Source organism: Thermobia domestica, chromosome 10, assembly GCF_964235325.1.
Source record: "Thermobia domestica chromosome 10, izTheDome1.hap1.1, whole genome shotgun sequence".
Taxonomy (NCBI): Eukaryota; Metazoa; Arthropoda; class Insecta; order Zygentoma; family Lepismatidae; genus Thermobia; species Thermobia domestica.
Window position 1 is genome coordinate 136,053,609 of NC_137463.1, and position 27,540 is coordinate 136,081,148.

Genomic DNA, 27,540 nt, shown 5'->3' on the forward strand with positions numbered 1-27,540 from the left:
GGAGATGGGTTGTAGAGGGAATTGAAGTAAATGTTTTGCAGAAGTAGTTATTGAAGAGGTCAAGAGGTCTGGTCTTTGATCATCACTCGCTACAGTATTTTCATCTTGAACTGTTGCCGGTATTCCCGGAGATTTTGTTCTAGATTTAATTACAGACCAAAAGACTTTAGGGTTACTAACAGTAAAATCACCAATTGAGTCCATGTATTCAAAATATTTACGCCGCTGTACCTTCTTGGCAAGACTTCTAATTCTAGCAAAGTTTTTGTATGTGTAGTCACTCGGATGTGATTTCCATAGAGTCCAGGCAAGCTTTTTGTTTTTAAGAAGTTCACGAAGTTCATTGTCGTACCAGACCGGAAACCTGTTCGATTTTGATGCTTTCACCGGCACAAAGTCCTTTATGGCTGAGTGGACAACAGATGTAAATAAATCCACAGCGTCGTCAACAGTTCCTACCTCTAACAAACACCAAGGAAACAGTTCAATAGCCCGGCAGATGTCACCCCAGGGGGCTTTATTCCAAAGAAGTTGTGACCTACTTTTGAGGGGCTGGTTTGTAGTAGTGGAGGGGAGGAAATCGAAAGAAACATCCAAGGAATCGTGATCCGAGGGGAAAATATTTCTGCATGGGACAACACAACGAGGTTCTAAGTTAGAGAGAATATAGTCAAGATTGCTATTATTGCGGGTATTATGCATATTATGTTGACCTAGACCAAGTCCATGAATAAAATTGTCCATGAAATAACTGTCGTTTCCATCTTTAGCGACGCCATGCTTGCTGTCCTGCCACGTGATGGAAAGGTTGAAATCACCCAATAGGATGACGTCACCGTGTGACAACGCATGTAACAGTGAGTCATGGCAGGGTGTCTGATGAAGCCAATATGTTCAGTTAGTTGACGAAACTCACACATTTATTATTTTATAATAAACGTTGCTTTCCTCAGCAATTTGTATTTTAGTGTATTTTATTTTAATTTTCCAAATGTGTACAATAGAACATGAATGCTTAAGTGGTATTTACGTAGGAATACGGCTTTAAATGTATGTGCAAAATTTAATAACTCAGTTTTACCCAATAAAACCCACTGGGCTGTTTTTTTTAAAAATAAAAACTCAATTTTTCACAACCCTGCTTGAAGCTGTTTCGAAATCAATTTTTATAGATTTTTTTTTTTCAAATACCTGTACATTGCTTATTTTCCTCCAGCTTATTTTCCTTATTTCAATATAAGTCTGAACTCTTGCATGGAGAGTCTTAGATGTGCCGGTTATTGTTGTAGGGAATTGTATTCAACGCTTCTTCCTCGTGGGAGCGTGGTTTGTCGTCAGGGTAAGTCAGACTAAGCACCCTACAATTAATTCCCACATATGCTCATTGGGAAACAGGCCAGGAGAGGCGACGTACACCTTGAAGAGCGCGATGGGTAGCGAGCAGTGTATGGCCCGACATTCTTCTGTTGTAAGATGACAGTTTGATGTACACAAACTGTAACAGTGGTTTGAATGGTGTTCTAGATGGGGCTATTTTGAGCTAGTCAGTGTTCCCTGTATGAACACGGTAATTGTAGGCTATAACGCATAGCGTTGGCTCATGCCACTCCCGTATATACTATTAGTTGGTGCACCAGTAAAGAACCATAACTAACGCCGAGACAGAACCGGCTGTAATAACTAAACAGTTCTGCGTCATTCATCCCTCGAAGAATCTCACGACAGCAGGGCTCCGGCGTCGGGATGTGGCACCCCCCATCTCCCAGTTCTTCGGAACTGCAATCAGCCACTGGTCCTCCAGGTTGGGGGTTGTGCTGGGCCGATCACCCGGCATTTAAAACCTGCGATCGATCGTCGTTACAATATAAGCCTCGGATATGGACTGCTCTCCCTAGACGACACCCTTGCTATGGACTCGTTTTGCTTTTGGATTTGCTTGGATGACGCTGGACCCGGGGCCGTGGGACGGTGGAGTGAAGCGCATGCGCACCCAGCAGGACCGTAAGGAGTGATGCCCTGAAAGGAAATGCTGGGAGTCTGCGGTGCGGGAATCTGAGTATCCGTCACCGCTCCCCAGCTCTAATATTCGTCCTGTAATCAACCATCTTCTTCAGCGCTGGCAGACACACTGGGATGAGCACCTTCAGAATAAATTGCACGCTGTCAAACCGCGACTTGGTGTTTGGGCCACGAGTTCTCGCCCTTCAAGACTGGAAGAACGACGATTGGCACGCCTACGTATGGGACACAGCCATCTGACCCATGGCTACGTGTTACGTCGGCAGAACCCGCCTTCCTGCACCCATTGTGTTGCATTACTGACCATCCGCCACCTACTTGTGGAATGTGTTCCTTTTGCTCCTGAGCGAGCTCGCCTTGACTTACCAGCTGATATGTCTACCTTGCTTGGTGACGATGTCCAGATGATCCAGCAAGTTTTCATCTACTTGCAGCTTCTGCACGTCTTGACTGATTTGTGAGTGCATTTCTCACGTTTCTTTTAATTAATTTATTTCTGATTTTATCTACTGTTTCTCTGTTTTCATGGTGGTTTTATGCTTGTCATAGCATTTCCTTGCCTTTATCTTCTTTACTGCACTGTCATATTCATTATTAATTTTGGGCTGTCCCACATGTGTGTACCTATTGCCGAGCTGCCCCGGCAGAGATTAACATGCCGTTGTGTACTAACCCGTCCTTGTGTTTGTGTATCGAGTTTGCACATTTCTTCAATGCTATGACATTTTAATTCATAAATGACCGAACACATTTTACGTTCTCCAGACTTCGCTCTTAATTTATTATATCTGCGATATGATGCTTTTTTTTTTTTTTTTTTTTTTTGTTCTTGGGCACTTCATTTTTTCGTGTCAGAGAAGGGGGCAAAAGACCTCGAGGTAAGTCTTTACTTTGACTCCAACTGTGACTTTAATCGGTTCTTATAGGTTCAGTTACTTCCTGGAACTGTTTGTGCGTGAGTCACTTGTTAGAACTGTTCCTGCCTTTGGTGTGACGTCTTAGTTCATATTTTTCCCACTAGGTGTTTGTGTAGTCATATGGTAGTTGGTTAGTAGTCACATGTTCTGTGTGCATGTATGTGTATGCAGCTGTTTGTGGCATGCGGGAGCGCGTAATTGAATTGGTTGAATTGAGTTAGAGAAAACCTATCATAGTTGTGGTCTAAACTGAAGATATTTTCGACGTATTCTAAAAGTGGACGTTTATTGGTTTCTTGTTTGTAATAATAGCAAGTGTGCTCGGTTTAATAAAACGACGTGTGTGCGGAAAGGAACATTTTTCAGTAATGTTGAGTATTGTGCATGAGTTCTTGGTATCTTATTTTTTCGTGTGTGGAATCAGCAGTTATGAGTTCATTATTCATGAGATTTCTCCTATGGCGAAATGGTGAGTGTTTTCTTTTTTTAATTCATATTATTTTTATTCTTGATTTGTTTTGCATTTGAGTATTAGGCAAAGTATTTGGTTTGCTGCTGCTTGTCCTATTGTCTTGTTGAGATGTAATTTTTTTTTCTTTGTCATGCACTGATTTATGATTAGAGACGAGTGTTTTTTTTTTTTTTTAATTTTTCCCTTCTTATCTTAGCTTTATAGTAGTGGTGTGATTATTTATTATTATTTTGGATGTTTTTATGGTATTTGAGCGGGGGGGTTGGGGGGCGGTAGCCCCCCATTTAGATCTCAAAATTCATAGTCACCGCTTCACCTGAATTGATGTTTAGTAACAGTGGCCCTTGTACTTATAGTATAATTCTTAACTTCGTATAATAACATTGTGGCCCTTGTACTTATAGTATAATTCTTAACATCGTATAGTAACATTGTGGCCCTTGTACTTATAGTATAATTCTTAACATCGTATAGTAACATTGTGGCCCTTGTACTTATAGTATAATTCTTAACATCGTACATTACTTTCACTGTGTTAGTAATTGTAATCGATTCATGTGATCCGGTTCCGGGAGCAGTTTAGGAATGATTCCTAAACTGCTCCGGGAACCGGATCACATGAATCGGTTGAAGTCACAGTTGGAGTCAAAGTAAAAATTTGCCGACCTCGATGTCGACGCGCCCTTACAAACCCTTTCAATCACGACAGCAGGGCGTGATGAGAAATCTGGTAAGTAGCACTGGTAATCTCAGTCGTATATCGAGCAAAGTATTGAGTGTGGTTTTAGGGGGTGCACCCCTAATCCAAATCTGCGATCTGGAATGGTATCTCATCTGATGCCGATGTTAAAGTTCGCATTCTGGGACAATGTACATGTGAATTTCTCGTAGATTTTTGGAACGACCATTAATTCTCCTGCAGGCCGCGATGCGTCGTTCTGGGGTGTCCAATGTTCACAACCATTTTGGCGCACAGTGCGATGCAAGAAATATCTTATTAGTTTCAACTGCTGCTACCAAGTCGGAGTTTCTACGGCCAGTACTCGCTGTCTGCTGTTAGCAACGCAGCACTCTTAATCGTGTGTATGACATCTATCAGTGTATTTAGGCAGTCGAAAAAATGTCTTTAGTACTTTAAAATACTGGGTTTAAGAAAACCTGAAGAAATCACTTGATACAGCTTTACTTCAGTTCTGTTTTGTAGCAAATTACTCTTTTGGTGATTAGTATTTACCTTCAGAATTTTCGTGACAAAGTTGAAATTCACAATTATTAAAAATTCTAAAATGAAACTAGTGTTTCTGTCGTCTATACAGATAACCTAAAGGTATTGGAGACGAAAGGATATTGAAGTCGTGTGATTTTTGAATGTAGCCAGTGTAGACAATATTTTTTCTTAACATTTACAAAATGAAATTGTAACACAATTTTCGAATTTACGTTATTTTTTGTATGAGTAGTTTATGGGAAACCGATAAATCTTAAATCTGTACTAACCGAAATTCATGACATTTCGCAACTTAAATTTTGTCAGAATTTCACTTCAAATGTCGCAGTACACCTACACCGTGATTTACAGCAGTCATTTTCCAATGTTAACGGCAAAAATTCTGGATTCTAAGTATAAACGCGCGTTATGGCGGTTATGGCGTTATGGTTTGGAATGACTATTGAAGCAGTAGTCTAATGAATGAAACATTTTCGATCTAGTTTATTGTTCCTTTTTATTGTATTTATCCTACATATAATTATGCAAAAATGTGGATCTAAGTATCAGTTGCTAATAGTATGGGTAATGCTTGTTGTTTCAGGCAGATGAAGCTCTTTTGAAGAAGCATTATGCTGATCTTGCAGGCAGACCTTTCTTTCCTGGTCTTGTAAAGTATATGTCTTCAGGACCAGTTGTTCCAATGGTAAGTCGCTTTCATGTGTACATTAACACACACATTAAAAAGGGATTTTATTACTAAATAGCATATTCATAATGTAAAGGTGTGGATGATAATTGATACCTGAATATCCAGATTCACATCAGAGCCAGAAACGGCGGAGCCTACTTGTGTGGATGGAACTCATGTTGATCAGATGCGTCTGAACATACTTTCATTCGAATCCTACGATTTTACATTGAGTGTTAAGCCAGAGTTTGAAAACTTTTTTTTTTTAACTGTATCTGGTTTCTCATTTTTTTGTTTCGAATTATCTTAATTTTCTTTGAAACAAAATGTTAAAATGTGATTTATGTATGAAGCTAACATTGTTACCATTTACATCAATTTTTTTATCCTCTGGTAGAGTGCGACTTTTAATTTATTTATTCTAGTGGCTGAATTCCATGCTGCTTTGGTGTTCAATATTCGATTGTTTATTGAAGTTTAGCACCAAGGCTACGTAAAACTTGGAACTACAGTTTAAAGTGTAATCCGAACCACCGTAATGTGTTTGAATTTCAATACGCACCCACTGGAAACCGAACCCAAGAGAGACATGTGCGCGCTAACCACTGAACTAGCAGGGAAGGCTGTTCAGCGTTTGAGTGTTTGAGGGAATCAGTTACACATAGTATTGACGAGAGTTACTCACCACAAATAAATCTAGTTTGTGAATACACAAGAATATTCTCATTGAACTACGTGTGTATTTGATATAAATAATACATTTCACTTTTGAAACAAAGGATACATTTCACTAATGGAAACAATGTAGTATAAGTTTGAGAATGAGTTCAATATTTGGTATAGAAAACTTTGTTTTTTAGTACAGTTTGAATGCGGGAAAGCATGAAATGGTAGAATTTTTTGCAGTAATCTTGTGTTATTTCTATAGCTGAGATGTTTTATAGCTTCTCTTAACTGCAAAAGTGTACTGGAGTTTAGCTCAGGCACTTTTCGCTCTAGAATGACCGAATAGTTCTCAATTTGACTAAGGTCAAGCGAATTTCCGGACCAAGATCCAAGCATTTTAAACCCACTGTTTTTAGCCATTTCTTAACAGAACAGATTTTATCTGGCGGCATTGAGGCTCCATGTTGGAAGTGGGTGAACTGGTTGTTCTCCATAAAACTAAGTTTTATTTAGTCACATGAAGGTAGGTATCCATTCATTCATGTTTCTTCAAACATGAAGCAAAATTCTCTCTCTGAAGCAGAAATGTCTCCTCAGACCACGATTTTTCCAATATTTCTCATAGTGAAAATGTGGTGTTGAGTTTCTTGTATTTTGAAGCCGTCATGTGTGTCTACAAAAGTCATAAAACTGCGATGCTTGGGTCTCGTTCGGTAGAAACTTTTCCATTGCTCAGCAGTCCATCCATGATACTTCTTACAAGTGCCAGTGGCTTTTGACCGACAATGTCGGCTTCTTGTCAGGTTTATAGGACTTTAACATCAAATAGCCTCTTCCGAATTATCCTTTGACTAGAGGGGTTTCCATCTGTTGGTAAACCAGCTTGGATTATTTTGGCTGATTTTCTGGCTAACCTCTTTGCTGTTAAAACTGGGGCGTCATACAGTACGCTTGATTGTGTACCTATGACGTCCTTTTTGGCTTCTCATGGCCGTAATTTCCGGTGATTTTTCAGTTGCTTATTGACCTGGCCATGTCTGGCCAATCGCAGTCTACCAGCAGTTTGATGAGTACTGTAGCCTTCTTTGACCGTGCACTGACGTCAGTACACTTAAACCTTAAATGACTGACCAAAGATCAAATTAGAGAAACTTGTTACGTGATACAGATGTTAAATTTGAAATTTAAGCATCCCCACTCTCGTTTTTGAATTTCCCGCGCCAAAATGAATACTTACTATATATTCTGAATTTTGTCACACACTTCTTCATACTATCATCCGTGTCAAAATGAATATACGTAAATTTCCAAGGTTAACGGTCCAATTTAGACCTTTTTTGCGGAAGAGTTCGAATTTCGGACCCCGTACAGTGCGTATCTCTCTTCGTTGACTCTACCAAAATAAATACAAATTAAAGAAACACTCATATCTAACCTTCTACCAAGAATGGCCCAACTCTATAATTCCTACAGTTGTTCTTGAAATGTTATTACTTTGCATTATTGATTATTTTAATGTGAAATCGTGTATTTCAAGTCTAAACATAATCCCTAAATTTATTGAGTTATCAAACTAAGATGGGATTTTTTTTTTTTTTTTAATCATTCATTCAGAATTCCATGATAGACTTCCATAATATTAATGCTTATTAAATGTTTTACGTGTAATAGATCTCAATATTATATGAAAGTGTCTAAGAAAATTTTCTTCAGTTATGGCGATACATTGAAACGTGTTTAATAAGATTTTTCTATACCAAAAACTTGCCAGAAATTTTGTTTCAAGGGAGTAGAAGATTTATTGCTGCACAAACCAAAAAACTCCATTGCCTCCTGTCCTGTAATAAGCTAATCCAATTGAGATTGTGTACCCTATTTTGTCTCGAATCTGGAAATCAGGGAAAGCCTTCAAAACTCAGGAAAAATGAATTATTTTTATAAAGTCAGGGAAATATCAGGAAAATGATAGTTAACCTGGAAATCAGATTTTGTTTAGGATTTTTTTCTGTTGAGGTAAGAAGCAGTCAAAGTAATTGTTACTTAGCTATTTCATTTAAAGTTTCTTGTATATTTTAATGGTGTGTGATATAACTTTTTTTTTGGTTTTTAATTAAAAAAATGTAAGAATTTGCAAGTGTAAAAAAAAACACACTTTCTATATCCTATTTTTATGGAATTTAGGGAAATTTAGATAATCTTATTAAGGTAACTGTTTTTCTTTATACATTTTTTAGGAACCAGTGTCATTTTCTTTGAGCAGTATTCTAAAATTTTTCTGAAAATCAAAAATCGTAATGTTTTAGCTGCTCGCTAAGGAGAATGGTGGTCAGTTTTTTCTTTATTTTTTTTATTGATGTGTAATTTTTAGCTATTATTTAGTCAGTGTTCGCTTATCCACTGTTATTAAACAAGCCTTTATTTAGCTGTTACAGGCATTCTTCAGTAGTGGGCCTTGATTATTAAATCCCACGGGCCAGGATGGCACGTGGAAATCAGGGAAATGGATAAAATTATTTTTTAAGAACCCTGTTTACATGTTTGAGAGAATTTATATTTTCTTCAACTGACTGTATGTCATCTTTTATAGGTTTAAGTTTTCTGCGTACTTTAGAAGCTGGTTAAGGCTATCAATGCTCGTCTCTATGCTCCTTTTTAAATTTTTTTTTTTCCTGATACGTGTTCCAAAGCAAAGTTGCAGTAACAGTCTACCTGCTTCAATCCCTTTATAAATTTAGAAACCGATCTCCTATTCGTATCTCACTGCTAATTTCAATGACATGTCTTCATTAAACGTAGTCTTGGAAATATAAAAATTCCGCGAAGATGGTTAAAGCTGTTCTCTTTTCAACCGAGTCGTGCGATTTCCTAAAATCTATGAATAATTGACGATAGCGCCAAATGCCCATTTGCGTTTTATTGAGTGGTCTAGTGTTCACTTGTTATGCTGTGGTTCATCGTTGAGCTCTTGCGCCAGAGTTCACATTTGCACCACCATAAAGGATAAATCATGCTGAAAGAATATGCTCTGCAGTTACTGTGATCAGATTTCTCCTTAAATATCCGCCCAACGAAACTTCCTCATTGTTCAGGATTTTCTTTTGTTATATTACATAGCTCCGTATACCTGTTTGATTAGGCAAGCTCCTCGTGCCTTAAAAATTTGACTGGAATGAAATTGTCTTCTGTAAATTGCTCTCTAGTTTAATAGCTGTTTTAACTGCTGAAAGCAAGCCTTTCTCAACAGTCTCCAATTTGTTGATTTCCTCTCTCTCTCTCTCTCTCTCTCTCTCTCTCTCTCTATATATATATATATATATATATATATATATATATATAGTGATCAGAAAAATGGAAACACCTGTAGTTGGCAACACGTCAGATGTATGGGTTGGCAGTTGGCAGTGGTGTCGTGTTAGGTCGGTCTCCATACTACGTCAGGCGCAGTAGAACAGCAGTGTCCAGTGGCTGCAGCAGACGGAGGTAGTGTAAAATGTGAGACCTCTCCGATTTTCAAAGAGGGCAAATTGTTGGTGCGCGGTTATGTGGAGTGAGTGTGACGGCAGTGGCTACTGTGTTAGGTGTGTCGCGTGGGACAGTGTCGAAGGTGATGACGGCCTACACAACACACAGGAAAACCACATCGGGGAAGCGGAACAGTGGGCGGAAGAAAATCATGAGTGACAGGTCACGCCTGGTATTAAAGCGCATTGTCACGCAGAACCGTCGTGCCACTGCGGAGCAAGTGACGGAGGAACTCAATCAGCACCTCCCCCACCCTGTTTCGACAATCACAGTCCGCCGCGAATTACATGACATGAACTTAAGGGGTCGTGTTGCACGGGCCAAACCGCTCATCAGGGACCATAACGCTTTCGCACGCCGCAAATGGTGCCGCGACCATGCAACTTGGACCGTTGAGGACTGGAAACGTGTGATATGGTCGGATGAGTCATCCTTCACCCTATTCCCAACCACGTGCCGCGTTTGTGTGTGGAGAACGCCCAAAGAAGCTTATGATCTACAGTGTCTCCGCCCAACTGTGAAACATGGCGGCGGCTCGGTGATGCTGTGGGCCGCCATATCATGGTTTTCATTGGGTCCTGTGGTCACGCTTAGCGGACGAATCATTGCCAACGATTATGTCGCAATTTTAGGAGACCACTTGCATCGTATGGTCCGGATGTTGTTCCCGGACAATGACGCCATCTTCCAGGATGATAATGCACCCATTCACACAGCTGGCGTTGTTGCAGCGTGGTTTGAGGAACATCGGGATGAAGTTCAACACCTCCCCTGGCCCGCCCAATCCCCAGATCTCAACATAATTGAACATCTGTGGTCCGTCTTGGAAACACGACTCCGGTGACGATTTCCACCTCCATCCTCTCTCACAGAACTGGCCGAGATATATATATATATATATATATATATATATATATAGAGAGAGAGAGAGAGATATATATATATTATAGGATTATATCGAAATATCTTCCCTTCTCGAGAACGTTCCCGATACCTTCTATAATGCTCACTTCATCCTGCATTATGTTTTTTGATCTCTTCTCGATTTAGTTTATTCGTTCCTAATTTTATATTACTGATTACATTGGTCATCTGTTCTGCATTTCTGTTCTTCATGTATTTCTTCTTGCGCCCTAAAATAAGGAAACTTTGAGCTTGCAATTGTAGTATGTTCATGTTTAAATCAAACTGGCTCTACAACCATTGTGATCTATCCTTCCGCTGCTTCTTTACATCTTCACAGGCTTCATGAAACCATTATTGGTTTTCCTTATATACTATTTTCAGTGTTGTTTACCTCTTTGTCTATATCGGATTATCACCTTCATTCTTCTTCGTTGAAATTCGAACTTCGAATCTATTCCGATCTCAAGCTGAAATTCGTAGCTGAGTTTTTGAGCCTAACATCGAACTTTTGAGTTCGGAATTTCTACAGCTCTTACTTGACGGAAGATCTTGTTCTATGTTCACGATTACGATATCAGAATTGGTCTGCGTCTGTGTTATGTACAGATGTCTAATACTTGTGTGACTATTTCTTTTACAGTCAATCAAGTGGTTAATTTAGTTCCGGGTGCAACTGCCTCGACAAGCCAAGTAAATGTACACATGTTTTTGGTATTTACTACTTGACGCTTAAATTTCGTGAAATTAATCCGTCTTGCTCCATTGCTGTTACTATTTTCATACAAGTTATCCTTACCAATTGATCAACGTATTTATTACTATTCTATCTTCATGTTGAAATCACCTGACAACTTATTTCCTAGTACCGGGGGATATTTAGTCTAATTTTTCGTAGAAACTCTTAAACATCTTAGTTTTTTCGTTGTGCACACACGTGCAACCATTGTCTCGCCATCGCACTTCAATCGGTTGTACGACACACTATCATTGAAGAATGCAATACCGACTAAGTTTTGACAATATACTGTTACGAATCACGAATTGCCACTGGAGTCTAAACATGTTCTAGCATTAAAAATAAAAAGTACTATCACGCAATTAACACTCCCAGTCCACCTTTAATCGCTAGTATTGTAGCCTTTTCTCTTCCCGTAGTATCTGAAATACACCAGCCTTATAACAACTAAGTTCATAGTTTATCATTTCTTTGTTCTGTAAATCTCCTGTAGTAATTTTGTGTATGAGATATCTCTGGCGGACTATTTCACCATAGATAGATGCATGCAATCTTTTGCGGGATTGAGTTATCAACACTTGGATTGAGTGGCGGGTCCATCGACCTTCCCCATGTTTACCACAGGGGAGTGTTCCTTAGTGCAGTGTACAACATTTGAAGAAAGTTGTACATTATTGAAAATTTTAAAAAGTAATTATTTCATTTTGTCAGTATTCAACGGAACCATGGAACTTGATTTGAATTAACTTATTACCTTTCGATGGGAAAGCAGTTTTATACATCATAAAATTGCGAGGAAATGTCTGTTCACATATCTTCGCTTCTTCGGATATATTTTAACTAGAACTTCAAAGGAAATAATACTGTTTTTGTTTTTCTAATTGTAATACATTTTTCATGGAGTTATGTGACAATGAATGCCGTATTTTACGGACTATAAGACGCACTTTTTTCTTCGAAAAATTGCCTCCAAAATTCAGGTGCGTCTTATACTCGAAATTAATATAAAAATGTCCAGTATTTGATTTAAAATTCCCGCCAGTCTTAAAAATGGCCATATATTCGATGCCGCGGGAAACCTATCTCTTATCTAGCAACATTTGAATTCAACTTGCAGCAGCAGTGCATCGATGCGACGAACGTGAGTTGCGGGGATTCACAAGCTTGCTAACACTGTCTACCTCCTGTCATCACGAACCCAAAAGTGGTAAAAATGTTACGGTATTATTTTTTTTTTTAAATGCTTAAAAATTAAGGTGGGTCCTATACTCCATAAAAATACTGTACGTGTATTTGTTCTATACTGCATTACGGAACATCTCCATAAATGTGAAGACTGCGTGTCCAAATTTTGGCGATAACGCCATGTTCAATATAAAGGAGATAGCTTGCTTAAGTTTTAGATTTTAATAATAATAAATAAAGCCAAATATTGTCAAACCATAGTTGCTTTGTATACAGGGTATCTTAAAAGTCCCCTGACAGAATAACTCTGGTTATTATCAATTATAACAAAATGTAAAAGGGGAAACAGTGTCCAAATAGGTTTTCAATCTAAAGTGAAGTTTTTTTAATCGGATGAGCCGTTTGGGCTGCACACTCTTGATGCGCTTAATGTTAAATGGCAACGTTACATTGTCATTTACCTGGACCCACAACATAAGTGAATGAAGTTACTGTCTTTTACGGTAACGTAAGAGTATGGTGAATGGTGGCATGTTTGAAATGGGGGCTCTGGTCATCGACATGTTAGCGTAAAAGAAGACATATGTATATATTTTTTACACTAATATATAAAAATGGGGGAAATATTTCCCTGACGGATTTTTTTTTTTTTTTTTGTGAACATGGGAAATTCGACAAGAGGGTCGAGTCCCGCTCATCCCTTCGTTGATTCGAACTTCGATTCGAGTGCAGGTGGGAGTAGTAAGAAAGAAAACGTTTCTAAACTTGTAGGACGTAGGAACGATGGTTGCAGAAATTAGAAAAACTAACGGTTATTGTTAACGCAAAGCTTGTGTGAACAGTTTGTAAAAATGTCGAGTCTCCAGGTGCTCACAAATCTGAAGAACTGAAATTATCGGAATTGACAAAGTACAGCGTATCTTGTTTTGGTGACAATGATGATAAACGATAGCAGTCTATAAGGAAAAATCTACGATCACAGAAGTATTAAAACCCATCAATTGTGCATGAAGATACGAAAAAAGGAAGTAAGGAGGAACTGCAAAAATCTCATTCAGGAAAACAAATATCATGAACACACACATTTCGTTTTCAGAATCGTGTATGCATTAGCGAAACTCAATCGATCGATCTTCGATTTACCAGCTCATCCAGACTTTGCAGTCTTTGAATAGCTTGGGTGGAAGAATCTTTGACAGCCCGAGCATTCATGTGTCAACAAAACGAAACATACATCTGAATCAATGAAATGAAAGTCAATTAATTCAATTCTCAAATGTTATTTGACGAGCCTAAAGATCGAAGAATCCACTGCTATAATTAGGAAAGGTGGTTTGGTCACTTTGGCCTTTACTGAACATAGTTCTTATTTATTTAGTAGAACTTGGTGACTCAAGTATTAGCGCTATAGAAAATCAGGGTTAGGCTTTACAAGAAGATGGAATAATCCGGGAATTTCTTACAAGAAATCATTTCCTTTACTGTAGACAAAGCTTTATATTTCTAAAAGTTTCCCATTAAATAGAGTAAATGCATGGAAAACCAACATTCTGGATACCAGTAATTGTCAAAATTGTTACATCCGTTGGTTAGTTTTTCAATGCAAGCAGTACTTACAGCGTCCTGGTTTTTCAAACATAATCCTTTGAATTGCTAACTGCATCAATTAAGATTTTATTATGCTACAAAAGATCTGAAAGTGAAAATGAAGAAAATTACTTATGCTTTGTGTTCATAGATTGTTCTTTTAAATAACCCATGAAGAGTAGGCAGTGTGATGCGTATATGTATTTTTAATTCTGTCCTTCGTGTGTAGGAAACTGCATGTTTTCTAATATTTGATCTTGTAATCTCTTTCAGGTTTGGGAAGGGTTAAATGTTGTTAAGACTGGACGGCAAATGTTAGGTGCTACGGATCCAAAGGATTCCAATCCTGGAACTATTCGAGGTGATCTCTGCATCCAAGTTGGCAGGTGAGATCTCGCATAGATTAGTCATGGCTTCATGTTTTGTATTCGGTGGTAAGATGAGAGTTGCTGACAAGGAATCCGATTCAAGTGTGACACGAAGTTTTGGATGAGTTTATGCGCAATCGGTGTTTTTTTTCTTTTTTCTTTTCTTTCTTTTTCTTTTTTTTCTTTTTTTTTGTGAACAATGAGTTCCGTTAGAGAAAAAAAACCCTCGATCTCAACCGTTCCGGGATATGGAGGGGTAAGGGAAAATCTGGTGCTCTGATATTTTGTGGATTTTCAGCTATGTTTAGAGTGAATATGTTTGAAAATTGCATTTAAACGTTGAGGAAGAGGCACCAGAACGAATAAAAGTGTTGAATATTGAGGTGAACGGCGTAGCTTTCATCCGGGCCGGAAAAAGAAGGGGCTATGATGAATAACGAACGCCATTGACACAAAGAACAAAATTGTATATTACTTGTTAATAAATCATGTCTTTAGTTCGTAGAAAATGAGAAAAGGTGGTATGAAAATGTATTATTGCCAAAGAACAGAGACGTTATTATAAATATGTGAACAAAAATACAAGGTCATATCCTGTGCAAAAGCGCTATAGAAACACAAATCAAATAGTATGAAACATAAACACACATTATTGCAAACGTAAGTACGACAGTGTGTAGTTCCATGACATTAAAACGCAAATTACGAATCAATAAACAAAAATAGTATATTCCACTTAAAAACCGAAAACCTGTACTCCTGATATGCTGTATATCACATAAAGTTGGTGCATGTAAACAACACGGAAGTCACAAAGTAAAGTAGTTCCTCATACCGTCCTCGTACGTATGAACATACATTGTGAAACGATACGAAGTTGTAAACGCTAAACCAATGAAAGCACTCTGTGTTTAAGAAATGTCTGACACAATGCTTTATGGCAATAAGCACATAAGAAACATTGTTGGTCCACCTCCCCCTGGCAGTTAACACCACACGGACTTCAGACAAGCACACTTCATTGACGTTAGGAGTCACTAGTTGCGCTAATATTGTAGCCTAACTTTCGCCATATGTACAGAATCATGTGCGAAAAGCAAACTTGCAATTATGTACTAAAGAATGGAAATTAATTATGAAATAGCGATCCGACACTATTCCTATATCATCAAGAGCGATCCAACCGTATAATTTTCGCACAAACACTTTTGGGCCTTTTTTCGTTTCGATCTGTTAATAATTGTAAAAATTATAAATGTTTGGAAAGTTTGACGGCCACAATTTTTTACATTTTTCATTCTATTTGACCTGATGATTCTTTTATTCGATTCAGCGTACCAGAGAACCTTTTCATAACACATTGTACACCTATTCAGGCAACATTGGAACTGTATTATTTTCGACTTCCCCCTCCAAAACATTTTTCCCGTAGAATTTTTATGAACTCTTCGGTTTTGTAACCCTCATGTCCAAGATGACGTATAGCTCAAGTTTCGGGATAAAGTAATTCTTCATTTTTAAAAGTCTCTTTTACTTGTACTATGAGTACATGTTTAAAAAAAATCGCAAAATATCGAAGCACCAGCCTTCCTTTTATTCCTCTGTATCTCCGGAACGGTTGAGATCGAGGGTTTTCCCCTTTAGTGGGTTTAATTGTACACAAAAACACTTTGTTTGCACATAAACTCGTCCACAATTTCGTGTCACACTTGAATCGGTTTTCTCGTGAGTGTAAAATAAGTTTGTGTACGCGTGCATGTATAAAAGCAGTTGTAAATGCTCACTTTTTTGATACGATTTTATCTCGGTTCAAATTGAGTGTGAAAAGTGAGTTAACTCACGCTTGAACTCAAGTTTTTAAAACAAAATGATGCTGAATGTCAAGAAAATTAGAAATAAAAGTGTTCGATTTAATAACTAAAAATACTACATAGGTAAAATGAAGCAGAATGTCTGAGAAACTCATCTATACAAGTAGCAAATTTGTGATTATTGTAATAAGTAGAAATAAAGTAGATAATATAAATATGACCACTATATGTACACTCATGTCCAAAATTGTCGCATGTCCATATGTTGTTGTAGGAATATAATTTGATAACGAATTCGCACGGTATTTCTTATGTTAGTATGTGCATAATCGGCAAAAACACGTATGTGGCAAATTTCATGTCAAAGGAGCAGTAAATAAGTAGAATAAAACGAAAATAAAACTTTCTTGTCCATTTAGCAACATTTTGTTTTACTCATTCTAAGTTTCGTATTTATATTTTTTTTCCTATGAAATTTACTACAAATATACATTTCCCGATTATACACATAGTATCAGGATTAAAAGTACTCTGTAAAATCATTATCAAATTATATTCTCACAAGGAGACAGTTTATAGATATGCGACAATAATTTTGGACATGAGTGTACGATCATAAGGAAGCACTCCACCACCATATGTACTCTGATATCTGATATGCACTTGTCTGAAGTATAGCAAATCTCTGACTTCTACACCTGCCCTTCACATTCAAGGTCGTTGCATTATGCCACTCGCTTGTCTTCGCGCTCTCATTTTAAATTTACTTTAAAAGGACAGGGTTGGCTGGTTTTAAACCTAGCTGTTTTTTTTTTTTTTTTTTTTTTTAAAAAAAACCAACTGGTTTAAACTAAAAAAACCAAAAATGTCTGTAAAAGTGTAACTATTCGTAAAATCTTGATGAACACACACAGTTTCTTTTGTGATTTTTTTGTTTTATAGTTTATTATTGTTATGCAACCAAAGGAAAATTATAAACATTGTTTCGTTTTAATAAGGTTTACTATTCATAAAATACATCGCAATGCCGTACTTTTTGGGAAGGGGGTCATACAAACCCCACGAGAGGCAATTATTGAAATAACAAGAATCTTTAACTATTTATGTATAAATGGGTCAGAGCCAAAGTGGACTGAAGTAATTCGTATCTTTATTCACTTTTCTTACTGATATGCAAAGTAAGTCGTTATATTTCTTTAACTTGGACTAATAAAAGTCGTAGTGAACTGACTTGGACTAAATTAATTCTTCTGTACTCTGTAGTACTATAAAATTGTCCATATGTAATTCTGTATAATAGATCCACTTGTGTAATTGTTTATCTTTTTGTGCTTCTGTACTAATGACTTGACGATTATATTAACAAATATGTAAAGATCAGTCAACGTATTTTTACCAGGAATCCTTCGTGAGTGAGTCGGCAGACGTATCGCATTTGTGACCAATTAGTCCCGGTTTCGAGCTCAAATGGAGGACAATTTCTTTTGGGTGTAAGCCGAGAAGCGGTTTGGATTCCGTTTTAAGCTTATGTGGCCCCTTCCAGCATAACCCGGTTGTTGCATACTAACACTAAGGCGAAACAAGCTTACTTCTGTCCATATGTGATATAAATACATAGAGCAAATTATTTAAACCAAAGAACCTGGTTTAAACCAAAAAACCTTTTTTTTTCTCAATAAAAACCATGGTTTTTGCCAACCCTGTAAAGGGATGATGTTCTCAATTCGATATATAACGTTAGGTTGGTCCTTATTTATATGGGAAAAATTAAATGAAATCTTTAACGTCCGACGATTATGCCCCTTAGGCTAAGGAAGACATTAAAGCAAGTGAATGGTGATAGAAGAATTTGTGGAAGGAGAGTACCCCGAGAACACAGGGACACGACGTTGTACATCACAAACTTGGCCGGGAATCGAACCAGGGACCTCACACACCAGAAGTAAGCGCTCTACCACTGGGCCACTGTGTTCCCTTTTATTTATATGGAGAAAAATAAGTTTTTGTAGGGACACCACTCTAATTTGTTCCGATATTCGAAAGTTTCTTAAAATTTGATTCAAGTTAGTTGTTGATTTTGAGTTTAACGTCCCGCTCAGCATTGAGGCTCGCTACCGAAGTTTCAAATATTCTTTTCTATTTTAATCATTATCTAGGTATTTGCCATTATTGGCAGGTCACTTGCCGCAACTGAGAAGCTTCATGCTTCACGATCTTCAGCTAACTCTTCGACTTTGTATTTTTTTTTTTTTAATTTTAATATTGTCCATCAGTTGTAGCCTCCTTCGCCCCCCTCCCTCTTTCCTGCCACCATACCCTCTAGCCCGTTCCCATGATACAGTCCCTAATGTCCCAACCAGTTTCTCTTCCTCTTCTCAATAATATCTAAAATTGTTCTTTCCTTCCCCACCATTTCTGACACCCTTTCATTGGATTTCCACTCGAAGCAGATAACCTTTAATTACAATACTTAGTGTCTAATATATAGAACAGGAAATTTTCTTCAGAAGAGATGATGAACAAAGAATATGGCAAAAGAATCTTCACAATATTGACATATCCGTTCACAGTGGATGTTTGTCATTTTCCAGCGTTCTGTTATTAAAGTCTGGATATCTTTTCCGATTATCCTCAATCAGGACAGCTCCGCGTTCTGCACCATCGTTAATACATTTGGTGGATCTAACTAGGTTTTTGGTGTAATATACGAGGACAAGTCAAAAATTATCTACACTCTTCATTCTATAGTTACTTACGTGAAGCTAGGGTTATACTATGCACATAGTTTTTTTTTACGTAATCTCCTTCCTTATCAATGCATTTGGCCCAACGGTCAACGAGCTTACGTATTCCTTCCAAATAAAGGGTTTTCGGTTGGTCGTGAAGCCACTTTTGCACCGCATTTTGCACGTCTAAATCTGAGGCAAATCTGCGACCACACACAGCATCCTTGAGTGGCCTAAGCAATTGAGTCAGATGGAGCTAGGTCTGGGCTGTAGGGAGGATGTTCCAATAACTCAAATTTCAGGTGGTTGATGGTTTCAATAGTGTGATGAGCCGTGTGTGGCCGTGCATTGTCATGCAACAACAAACTTCGGCGTTTGTTGCGAATTGCCGGCTTCAGATTCTTTTCCAACATTTCACTATAACTCGCACCGTTGATTCTTTCCCTTTTCCATGAACTCTGCCATTATGAGTCCCTGTGAGTCCCAAAACGCAGTTAACATAACCTTTCCTGCGGATGATTCAGTCTTGAATTTTTTCTTCCTCGGAGATCCAGGGTGTTTCCACTGCATACTCTGGCGCTTTAATTCTGGCTCCTAGTGATGAACCCATGTTTCATCGCCGGTGACTATTCTGCTTAAAAATGCAACACCTTCGTTGTTGAAGCGAGTGAGTAAGCGTTGACAGACCCTAACACGAGTGAGCTTGTGTTCTGCAGTAGTGTTGTAAATAGAAAAAAACTTATTTTTTCAGAAATGTACGTTTTTTTAAAAGAAAAAAAAAACTGCCTCTAGTTTTTTGATCTAAATTTAGTTGTTTTTTCAAACAGTCATTTGTAATGCATCTTAGGTCTATTTAAATCTGAAGTATTTTTATGTAGGTGTAATTACCGTAAAATGCAACCTAAATTAAACGCTAGATATTGATATGGTACAAATATTTTACAGTTTATGAGTAGCATACCTACTAATAATCCGGGTTTCTGTGGTGTTTCACCAATATCAACCAAGAAATAAAAGTATAAATGAAAATTTGTTTTTTTCGTGCAAGTAGGCCTTTAATAAGTACGAAAATATCATCACGAACAGTATAAAATGCAAATAACTTGTCTAAAGGTAAAAACTAATACTAATTTGCCTATTACTATTTTCTAAATATCATATATAAATAATTTGTTGACTAGATATATGAATGCATTGCTGGCTCTACCATATGTGCAACACGCGCATTTGCACGGGGCTGCAATATCTGTCATTAAATATTTTATTTAAATTAAATATTTCTTTTTGGAAACAGACTTCATGATCATGGTAGTTAAATTTACTAAGCTGACCTTCTATTTGAATACTACATTCATACATTGTTTAGGTCGCATTAGTTTGTCACATGGACAATGCTAAAGCAAATGATCAAATAAATCCCAGCACAAATTGCTTGATTGTTGTCAAATACAAGAACTCAGTTCTCGAACACCTGTTCCATTGAGTTAGTTATCAAGTTCTGACATGAAAGCTACTCTTGTCTGTGTCACAAATAAGATCGTTATCATTGAAGGTGGAAACAACAACTTAAAAAAAAAAAAAAAAAAAAAAAGGAAAATCAAGAAATAAAGATAAAAGACTATAATTGCAAACTGATATATTGAGATTGAAGCTCGATATTGAATTCTGCCATCATCTTTCCATCCATCTTACCAGGATGTTTGGAAAGGATTACCATCTTTCAGGTGTGTTTGCTTTTTCTTTCACTAACATAATAGATTAATATTTAAAAGAAAAAACAGACACAACGAGATTGTATTTGTAGTAAGTATTTAAGCCTGAGTGCGAATGCAGTTTCCCTCCCCTTCGTTGTTCATGCTGGAGTACCATACTTAAAATTGTGACTTAAGATTTGTTCTTTCTGGAGAAAGAGGGAGGTGGCAAATTACGTCATTGCACGGAGCGACAAATTGCCTAAGGCCGGACTTGATAATATGTACACTCATGTCCAAAATTATTGTCGCGTGTCTATAAATGTTGTTCTATGAATACAATTTGATAACTAATTCGCCCGGTATATGTGTATAATCGTCAAAGACATGTATGTGGCAAATTTCATGTCTAGAGAGCAATGAATAAGAAGAATAAAACGAAAATAAAATTTTCTTGTCCACTTAGCATCATTTTATTTTATTCATTATAATTTTCGTATTTATAATCCTTTTCCTATGGAATTTACCACAAATATAGATTTGTCGACTATACACGTAGTATCAGTATTAAAAGTGCCCTGCAAAATCATTTCAAATTATATTCTTACTAGAATAAAGTTATAGATATGAGACAATAATTTTGGACATGAGTGTACATACAAGACATGAATATAGGATGACATAATTTGAAGTAATGCAGGGTGTTTCAAAATGAATATTAGGGTTTGAAACTTTGTAGTATTAGTACAATTAACTTACAATTATAAAAATTATTAAATGAAAGAGCAACTCAAATAGTTCTGTACGCACGCATGCACATGCATTGTTTCCTCTGTCTGCCGTTAGAAAGAACAAGTAGCGAAGATTGAGACTAGAGTAGAAAGCTTTTTGTGTTTTAATTTTGCAAAGACTGAATCTGTAATTACAGTGCAACCGTCTGTGTGAATTTGAATGTTTTGTGCCATATGGTGGAAAGTTTATGGACCTTTCTCGCCTATCGACTCGATGTGTGCCGTGTGACGAATGAAGCTCACATCGAACACTTGTAGCAAAAACTGTGAGGTGTTCTTTTACTTGATGTATTGTTTATAATTGTACGTAAAATGTAGTAAGTACTACGAAGACTTACAACCCCGAAATTCATTTTGAAACTCCCTGCATTTCTCAGCAATAGAATTGGAACTAAAATGTAAAAAGGCGAGAAAATTTTCCTTATAACGTGGTTTACAACAACGATGATATTATTAGTAGAGACTATAACTATTAGAATAACATGAGTTATTTAGTCAGAAAAAGTAATCAAATGTACAATAACCCTTTCGGACCGAGGTGGCCAAAGTGGCACATACGGGTGTGTCACTTTCAATCCGCTCCTGTGCGGACACTAATTAAGGTATCTGGATTTTTTTTTTTTTTTTTTTTTGCCAAATATGGTTGAACCATAGTTTCTTTTTCTTCTGTGTGTCTAATTTCCTTCTCAAATTTCACCCCAGTCAAAAATTCGAGAAATTTGGAATTTTCTTTATTACTTCTTCACCTCTGTAGCTTCCTTCGTTGTAGAGACCTCCTTAAGACTTGTCAGGTAGATACGTCTGATGGATATCTAATTGTTGACATCAATTGGACGGGTCTGGGCGCATTGTTGTCAACTACGGAAATTAAAATTTCCTTAAATTTGGGCAAAAAATTCGAAATTTGTTTATAAATCTGTACCTATAGGTTCGAGTGCAAGTCAGCTTACGCCAGTCGAACATTTGTCCTTACTGAATAAACGCGGGTACATATCGTTACAGTGGGGTAATTAGGGGGCGCACGAAAAATTCGGATCTAGGTTCTAACCCTTGATTTTTCCCTACTTTTCTGTTTACCGTAATATTTTTTTGGCAATTAGAAGCTTTGTTTATTTTTTTAAAGATAGTTTTCGTCTGTCTGGTAGCAGTGTTGCCAGCTATCGGAACAAACGTACCAGTATCTGAAAGTCTTGTCTTTGACCTTCATAACGCACTAGAGAAAGTTTCAATAGAATAATTAGGGGAAGTACAGTTGAGGTTTACAGTAGACCTTGTTCTTTAAGTGAAAAGATTTTTTTTTTTTAAAGGTAGAATGAGAGACCTTTTAATGGCATGCTTACTGTATTAGATATCGTCACGATACTTGTAGGTTATGTTAGAAGGATCCAAAAGTTTATTCTAAGATAATTTGTGTGTGTCTGTTAGCACTGTTCCAGCTACAGAAAATTTTAATTCCCGATTTTAGGGTGAAATTTTGGAAAAATTCCCTTTTTCTCTCCTATTTCCCACTTCTAGGCTACATTCGAACACTCGTACCACTGTCTGAAAGCCTCGTCCTTAGCCTACACAGCGTACCATAAAAAGTTTCGGTAGGATAATTAGGAAAAGTACAATTGAGGTTTGTAATAAACCATGTTCTGTAAATGGTAAGAAAATTGTGAATTTCTGAGGTAAATGAGATTTTTTTTTTTTTTTTTTTAATTTCATGCTTGCTTTGTTAGATATCGCCATAATACTTGTAGGATATATTTTTGGAGTACCAAGGTTGTACTTTCAAATAGTTTGCGTCTGTCTGATGGCATTGTTCCAGCCAAAACAATTAATTTCCGATTTTAGGTGAAAAATTCGGAAAATTTCTCTTTTCCCCTGTTATTTCCCTCTTGCTCGTTACATTGAAACAAATGTACCACTACGTGGAAGCCTTTTCTCTGGCCTACAGAACGCACCATAAAAAGTTTCAATAGCATAATTAGAAAAGCTGTAGCCCCGGCATATCTGTTGATTCTTGCTTCTGAGGCGTAAAAAGTGTCAAAATTTCATGTGTATGGTGACAGAATTTTTTTTCTCTCTTTGAATGGAAGCCAGCAACTTGAGGTTTTTACTGTACCCTTTCAACACAACAAAGAATTTATTAGGTGACTTGGACCCATATGGCAACTGTGGTGCTAGATACAAAAAAATCTTGAAATTCGGTTAGGGAATTTTTGTAAATTTTCACCCCTACATTTCCCTCAATAATTTCTCACCCGTTGGCAACACTGCAACGTAACTTACTTTAAAAAAATAGCCACATTTCTTTTCTAAAAAACAAGGTCTTAACCCAGGAATGCAAATAAGAAACAAATTTTTACTAGCCCAAGAAAAAAGCTACTAGACCACATCCCACAATAGAAATTATTTACTTACCTTCGGTTTGATATTAAATACTCGCCCGCACTGATGAACAACTCGACCCGGGCGAGTGGTTATTTGCATCCCTGTCTTAACCATATCAATCGGGTAAATGGTTTTTGAGCAGCAAGTCACTAACTGAAAATGTAGGAAAACTACAAAAAGTGACCTGGGTCCGAAAGGGATAATCACACGATTTTACTTGTATAGATACAAAGAAACAAACGATTTGTAAGTTACGAGGGCTTCGACTCAAGTTCTGTTGATTATTTTTAATAATCTTCAACCTAAATCAATAAATAATAGTTGCCAGGAAAAAAAAAATGAAAAAGAACGATGTTTTTTTATTGAAAAAAAAAAAAAACTTCACAGAGAAAGTTTTTTTACAACACTATTCTGCAGTAAGCTTTCTTGATACCCACCGTGCACAGACTTTATGAAAACCGAGCTCGTCGTGGATGATTTGATGGGCAGAGCCACGACTGATGTCAGTTTTACGCGATAGTGCACTTCTCCCATATTGCGATGAATGTCTGACACTTTGACACCCTCCGACCAGAGGAATCGTATCACTGCTCGTTGTTCCTCTTTGGGGCAAACTTCTAATGGAGCAGCCATGATTTATCTGCAACAGGAGGAAGAAAAATGGAGGAATTAAGATCACACTTTCACAGCATTACCACAACAGTATAACAATAAAATACATGAGGACAGAAGACAAAGTGCGCAATGTAAGAAAAGTTATGACAAAAGTGTAGATAATTTTTGACTCGCCTACGTAGCTTCTGTCAGAAGGCTACATTTGTGGGTCCAATTCTAAGAATATCGAATCAAGACCAAAAGTATCGGAAAATGTTAGTGTGGTCTGAAACAAAATGGTTCAAGATGATATCCTTATTGATCTCACTTGTTTTTGAAAGCTCTCCTTGCCTTCATTTGAAGAGCTTGAGTCATTTTGGCCTTTTTATCTTCGTACTCTTTCATCAAAGAAAGCAAAGGCAACCAACTCTTCACCGAAATACTGGAGATAACCAGCAAGCTTCTTTAAGAACTCCATTGGTAATTCAGCATTTTTAAGATCTGTATTGTTGTAGTTTTTTCAGAAAATTGTCATTTGAAGGAGGCGGCCATTGGGAGTGGAGCTTCAAACCACGTTTTCAAATAGAATTTTGCAACATAATGGTGTGTTCCTTATCCCAATTTCTTCCTCCTCCAACAATGGAAACCGTTCTTTGAACATCCACACTTTAATTACATAGATAGCCTTGTCCATCTAACGAGCTTTATGCATTGCACCAGGAGCACAAAACCATTCCGCGAGGTGGTTCACCTCCAAGATTAGGAATTTCTGGTAAATTCTCTGTAATTATACGGTTATTGATGGTCCAGTTGGCACAAAATGAAAGTGAATATTTCGTCTTTAGTCAGCAGTGGCACTGGGTGTGAATTCATTAAGTGTGGTTCTAAAATCATTCTTATCTAGTGATGGCCAAGCAGATTGATTTTCTAAAATTACTTCCGGCCTTGCTGGCGGAGTTAGGATGGCAAAGAAGACATCTTCCAATACCAATTCGTGCCTGCAAGGAAAATGATCCTTGTTTAATTTCTGCTGAACCCAGACACATTCTTAATTTTTATTCGTTCTGTATTTGACGCTGTAGTATGAAAACATATACCTTTCACATTTGCAGTAAAATTCACATTTATACAACAGCTATACTCATTTCCAATCCGGTTGCCGCCGCAATTTTCCGCTAACTAAAATAACAAGACGATCAATAACTTTTTACCAGTAAGATCTGGCAGCAATTATCACAATGTACAACAAGCAGCACCGTTGGATTAAACTGAGAAATTATGTCCGTAATTGATGCTTCCTAAGCTTAATACGATTACGATGAATTGAGCGATTTACATAAAATTCCCCTATTTTTTAACCTAAACTTTCTCGTACTTCATCAAGTAATACTGTGACATTTCGATCACTGACCTTCGTACGATCCAGTACAGCTGCTAAACCCGGTGTCATAAACTGCTTCCTTCCTCTTTTTGTAGCAGGCCGTCCAATCTCAATTTCAAAAGCTGCAGAATTCCGAAAGTGGGTGTTCACCTCTTCAGAATTACTGCTGAAGAATGAGAAATACAATAAAACGCGAGGTTTAGTTTGTTTCCCTCTTACTCCTTTCAAGACTCTTTTGATGTTTCTTCGCTCTCTCCCTTGCCCTAGCTTCCCTTTTTTCTAGAATCTTAACTCCTGCAATTTTTCTTCAGTGTCCCCTCTTCCCGCTGAGCTAAAGGAAATACACAATATTCTATTTTAATAATGGATAATGTAATTAAAAAAAAAAAAAATGATACTGTTGTTGAAAGTAGTTCCTTTGTCGCTTACTGTTTTCGATATTTTCTTTGTTACTTTGATTTTTCTTCAACTTTGGTCATTCATGACCCGTTTTTGATACCTAGGTAGTGTTATTAATGATATGAAGTGTAAACGTAAAATAAAAAGGATAGGAATGGCGAAAAAAGCCTTTAGGAGAAAGAAGTTATTTTGTGGGGCCTTGAATAAAGAGCTGAGAAAAATCCATAAAATACATCGCATGGAGTATTGTGCTATATGGGGCAGAAACATGAACGTTACTACGCAAAAGTGATTTTTCTTAAAAAAAAAAGGATTTTTCTTTAGAAAAAAAAAAGGATGGAAGCTTTTGAACTGTGGTGAGGACAAGGAAACAATTAGCAGGGTCGGGTGGAAAAGGAATCAGAGGGCGTCAAAAGTAGTGATAGAGAGAAAAACAATTTTAGGGGTAATTAAAAAGAGAAAGTGAAACTCCTTGGGGCATTGCCTGAGAAGAAACTGTATCATGAGGGACGTCCTAGAGGGTATGGTGGCAGGAAAGAAATGGAAGAGGCGGAGGTTACAGTTGATGGACGCTATCAAATCAGAAAAATCGTATGTGAAGAAGAGGTTAGCTGAAGACTATGTAGCATGGAAACTTGTCAGATGCGCGACGTGACATGCCAATAATTACAAGAATACCTATGATTATTTATGAAAGATCTTTTCAAGAGTTGAAATATGTTTCCGAAGACTAGAAGGTATCCATGGTTGTCCAAGATCCCAGTAGCAGCTTCTGCAGCTAAAGTAGCACTTTCTCGAACAGTTTTGTTTTCAGTTAGATGCAAATGAAAACTGTCAGTACTTCCTGCTTCGAAGATTCCAGGTATTTCGCCTGATTGTTGTCCAGTTTACCAAACGTTCGTCGTCGAGGTTTAGCTGGTTTTGCGGTAGTCATTCATGCTTTTTTTTTAAAAAAAAAGAAATAATAATAAAAAAATGGTTTAAACCAGTAAAGGAAAACTGTTCGTAAAATCTTAATGAAAACACATTTGTAGGTTATCACGTTTCACTCCCGTATATTATTCGTATTATATTATATTCAGACCTAAATGCCCCATTCAGTACTCAAGGAGATTATGCTACAAAAGCAACTTTTGTTCTTATTAGTTTATGAATGTTTCTTTTGTGTTTTTTTTTATAGTTTATTATTATTGTTATGCAGTTGCAATCAAAGAAAAATTCTAAATATTGTTTCGTTTTAATAATGTTTACTGTTGGTAAACTACATCGAAGTGCCGTACTTTTTTGGGTGGGGGGAGTCATAGAAACCCAATGAGAGGCATTTATTGAAATCAGAAGTATCTTTGGTATATATTTAGGTATAAATGGGTCAGAACCAAAGTGTACTGAAATAATTCGTATCTTTATTCACTTTTCTTACTGATATGCAAATTAAGTCTTCGTATTTCTTTAACTTGGACTAATAAAAATCGTAGTGAACTAACTTGGACTAAAT

The 27,540-nt window shown here is 37.1% G+C and overlaps 1 protein-coding gene across 1 annotated transcript in view; it reads left to right on the plus strand.

The window, feature by feature from the left end:
• The window catches only part of awd (nucleoside diphosphate kinase), a 64,026-nt gene that overhangs the window by 21,069 nt on the left and 15,417 nt on the right, over positions 1 to 27,540 (plus strand). The window contains exons 2-3 of the mRNA XM_081728595.1: positions 5,220 to 5,321; positions 14,182 to 14,294. Coding sequence (XP_081584721.1) covers positions 5,220 to 5,321; positions 14,182 to 14,294 — 215 coding nt within the window. The remainder of the gene's footprint in view (positions 1 to 5,219; positions 5,322 to 14,181; positions 14,295 to 27,540) is intronic.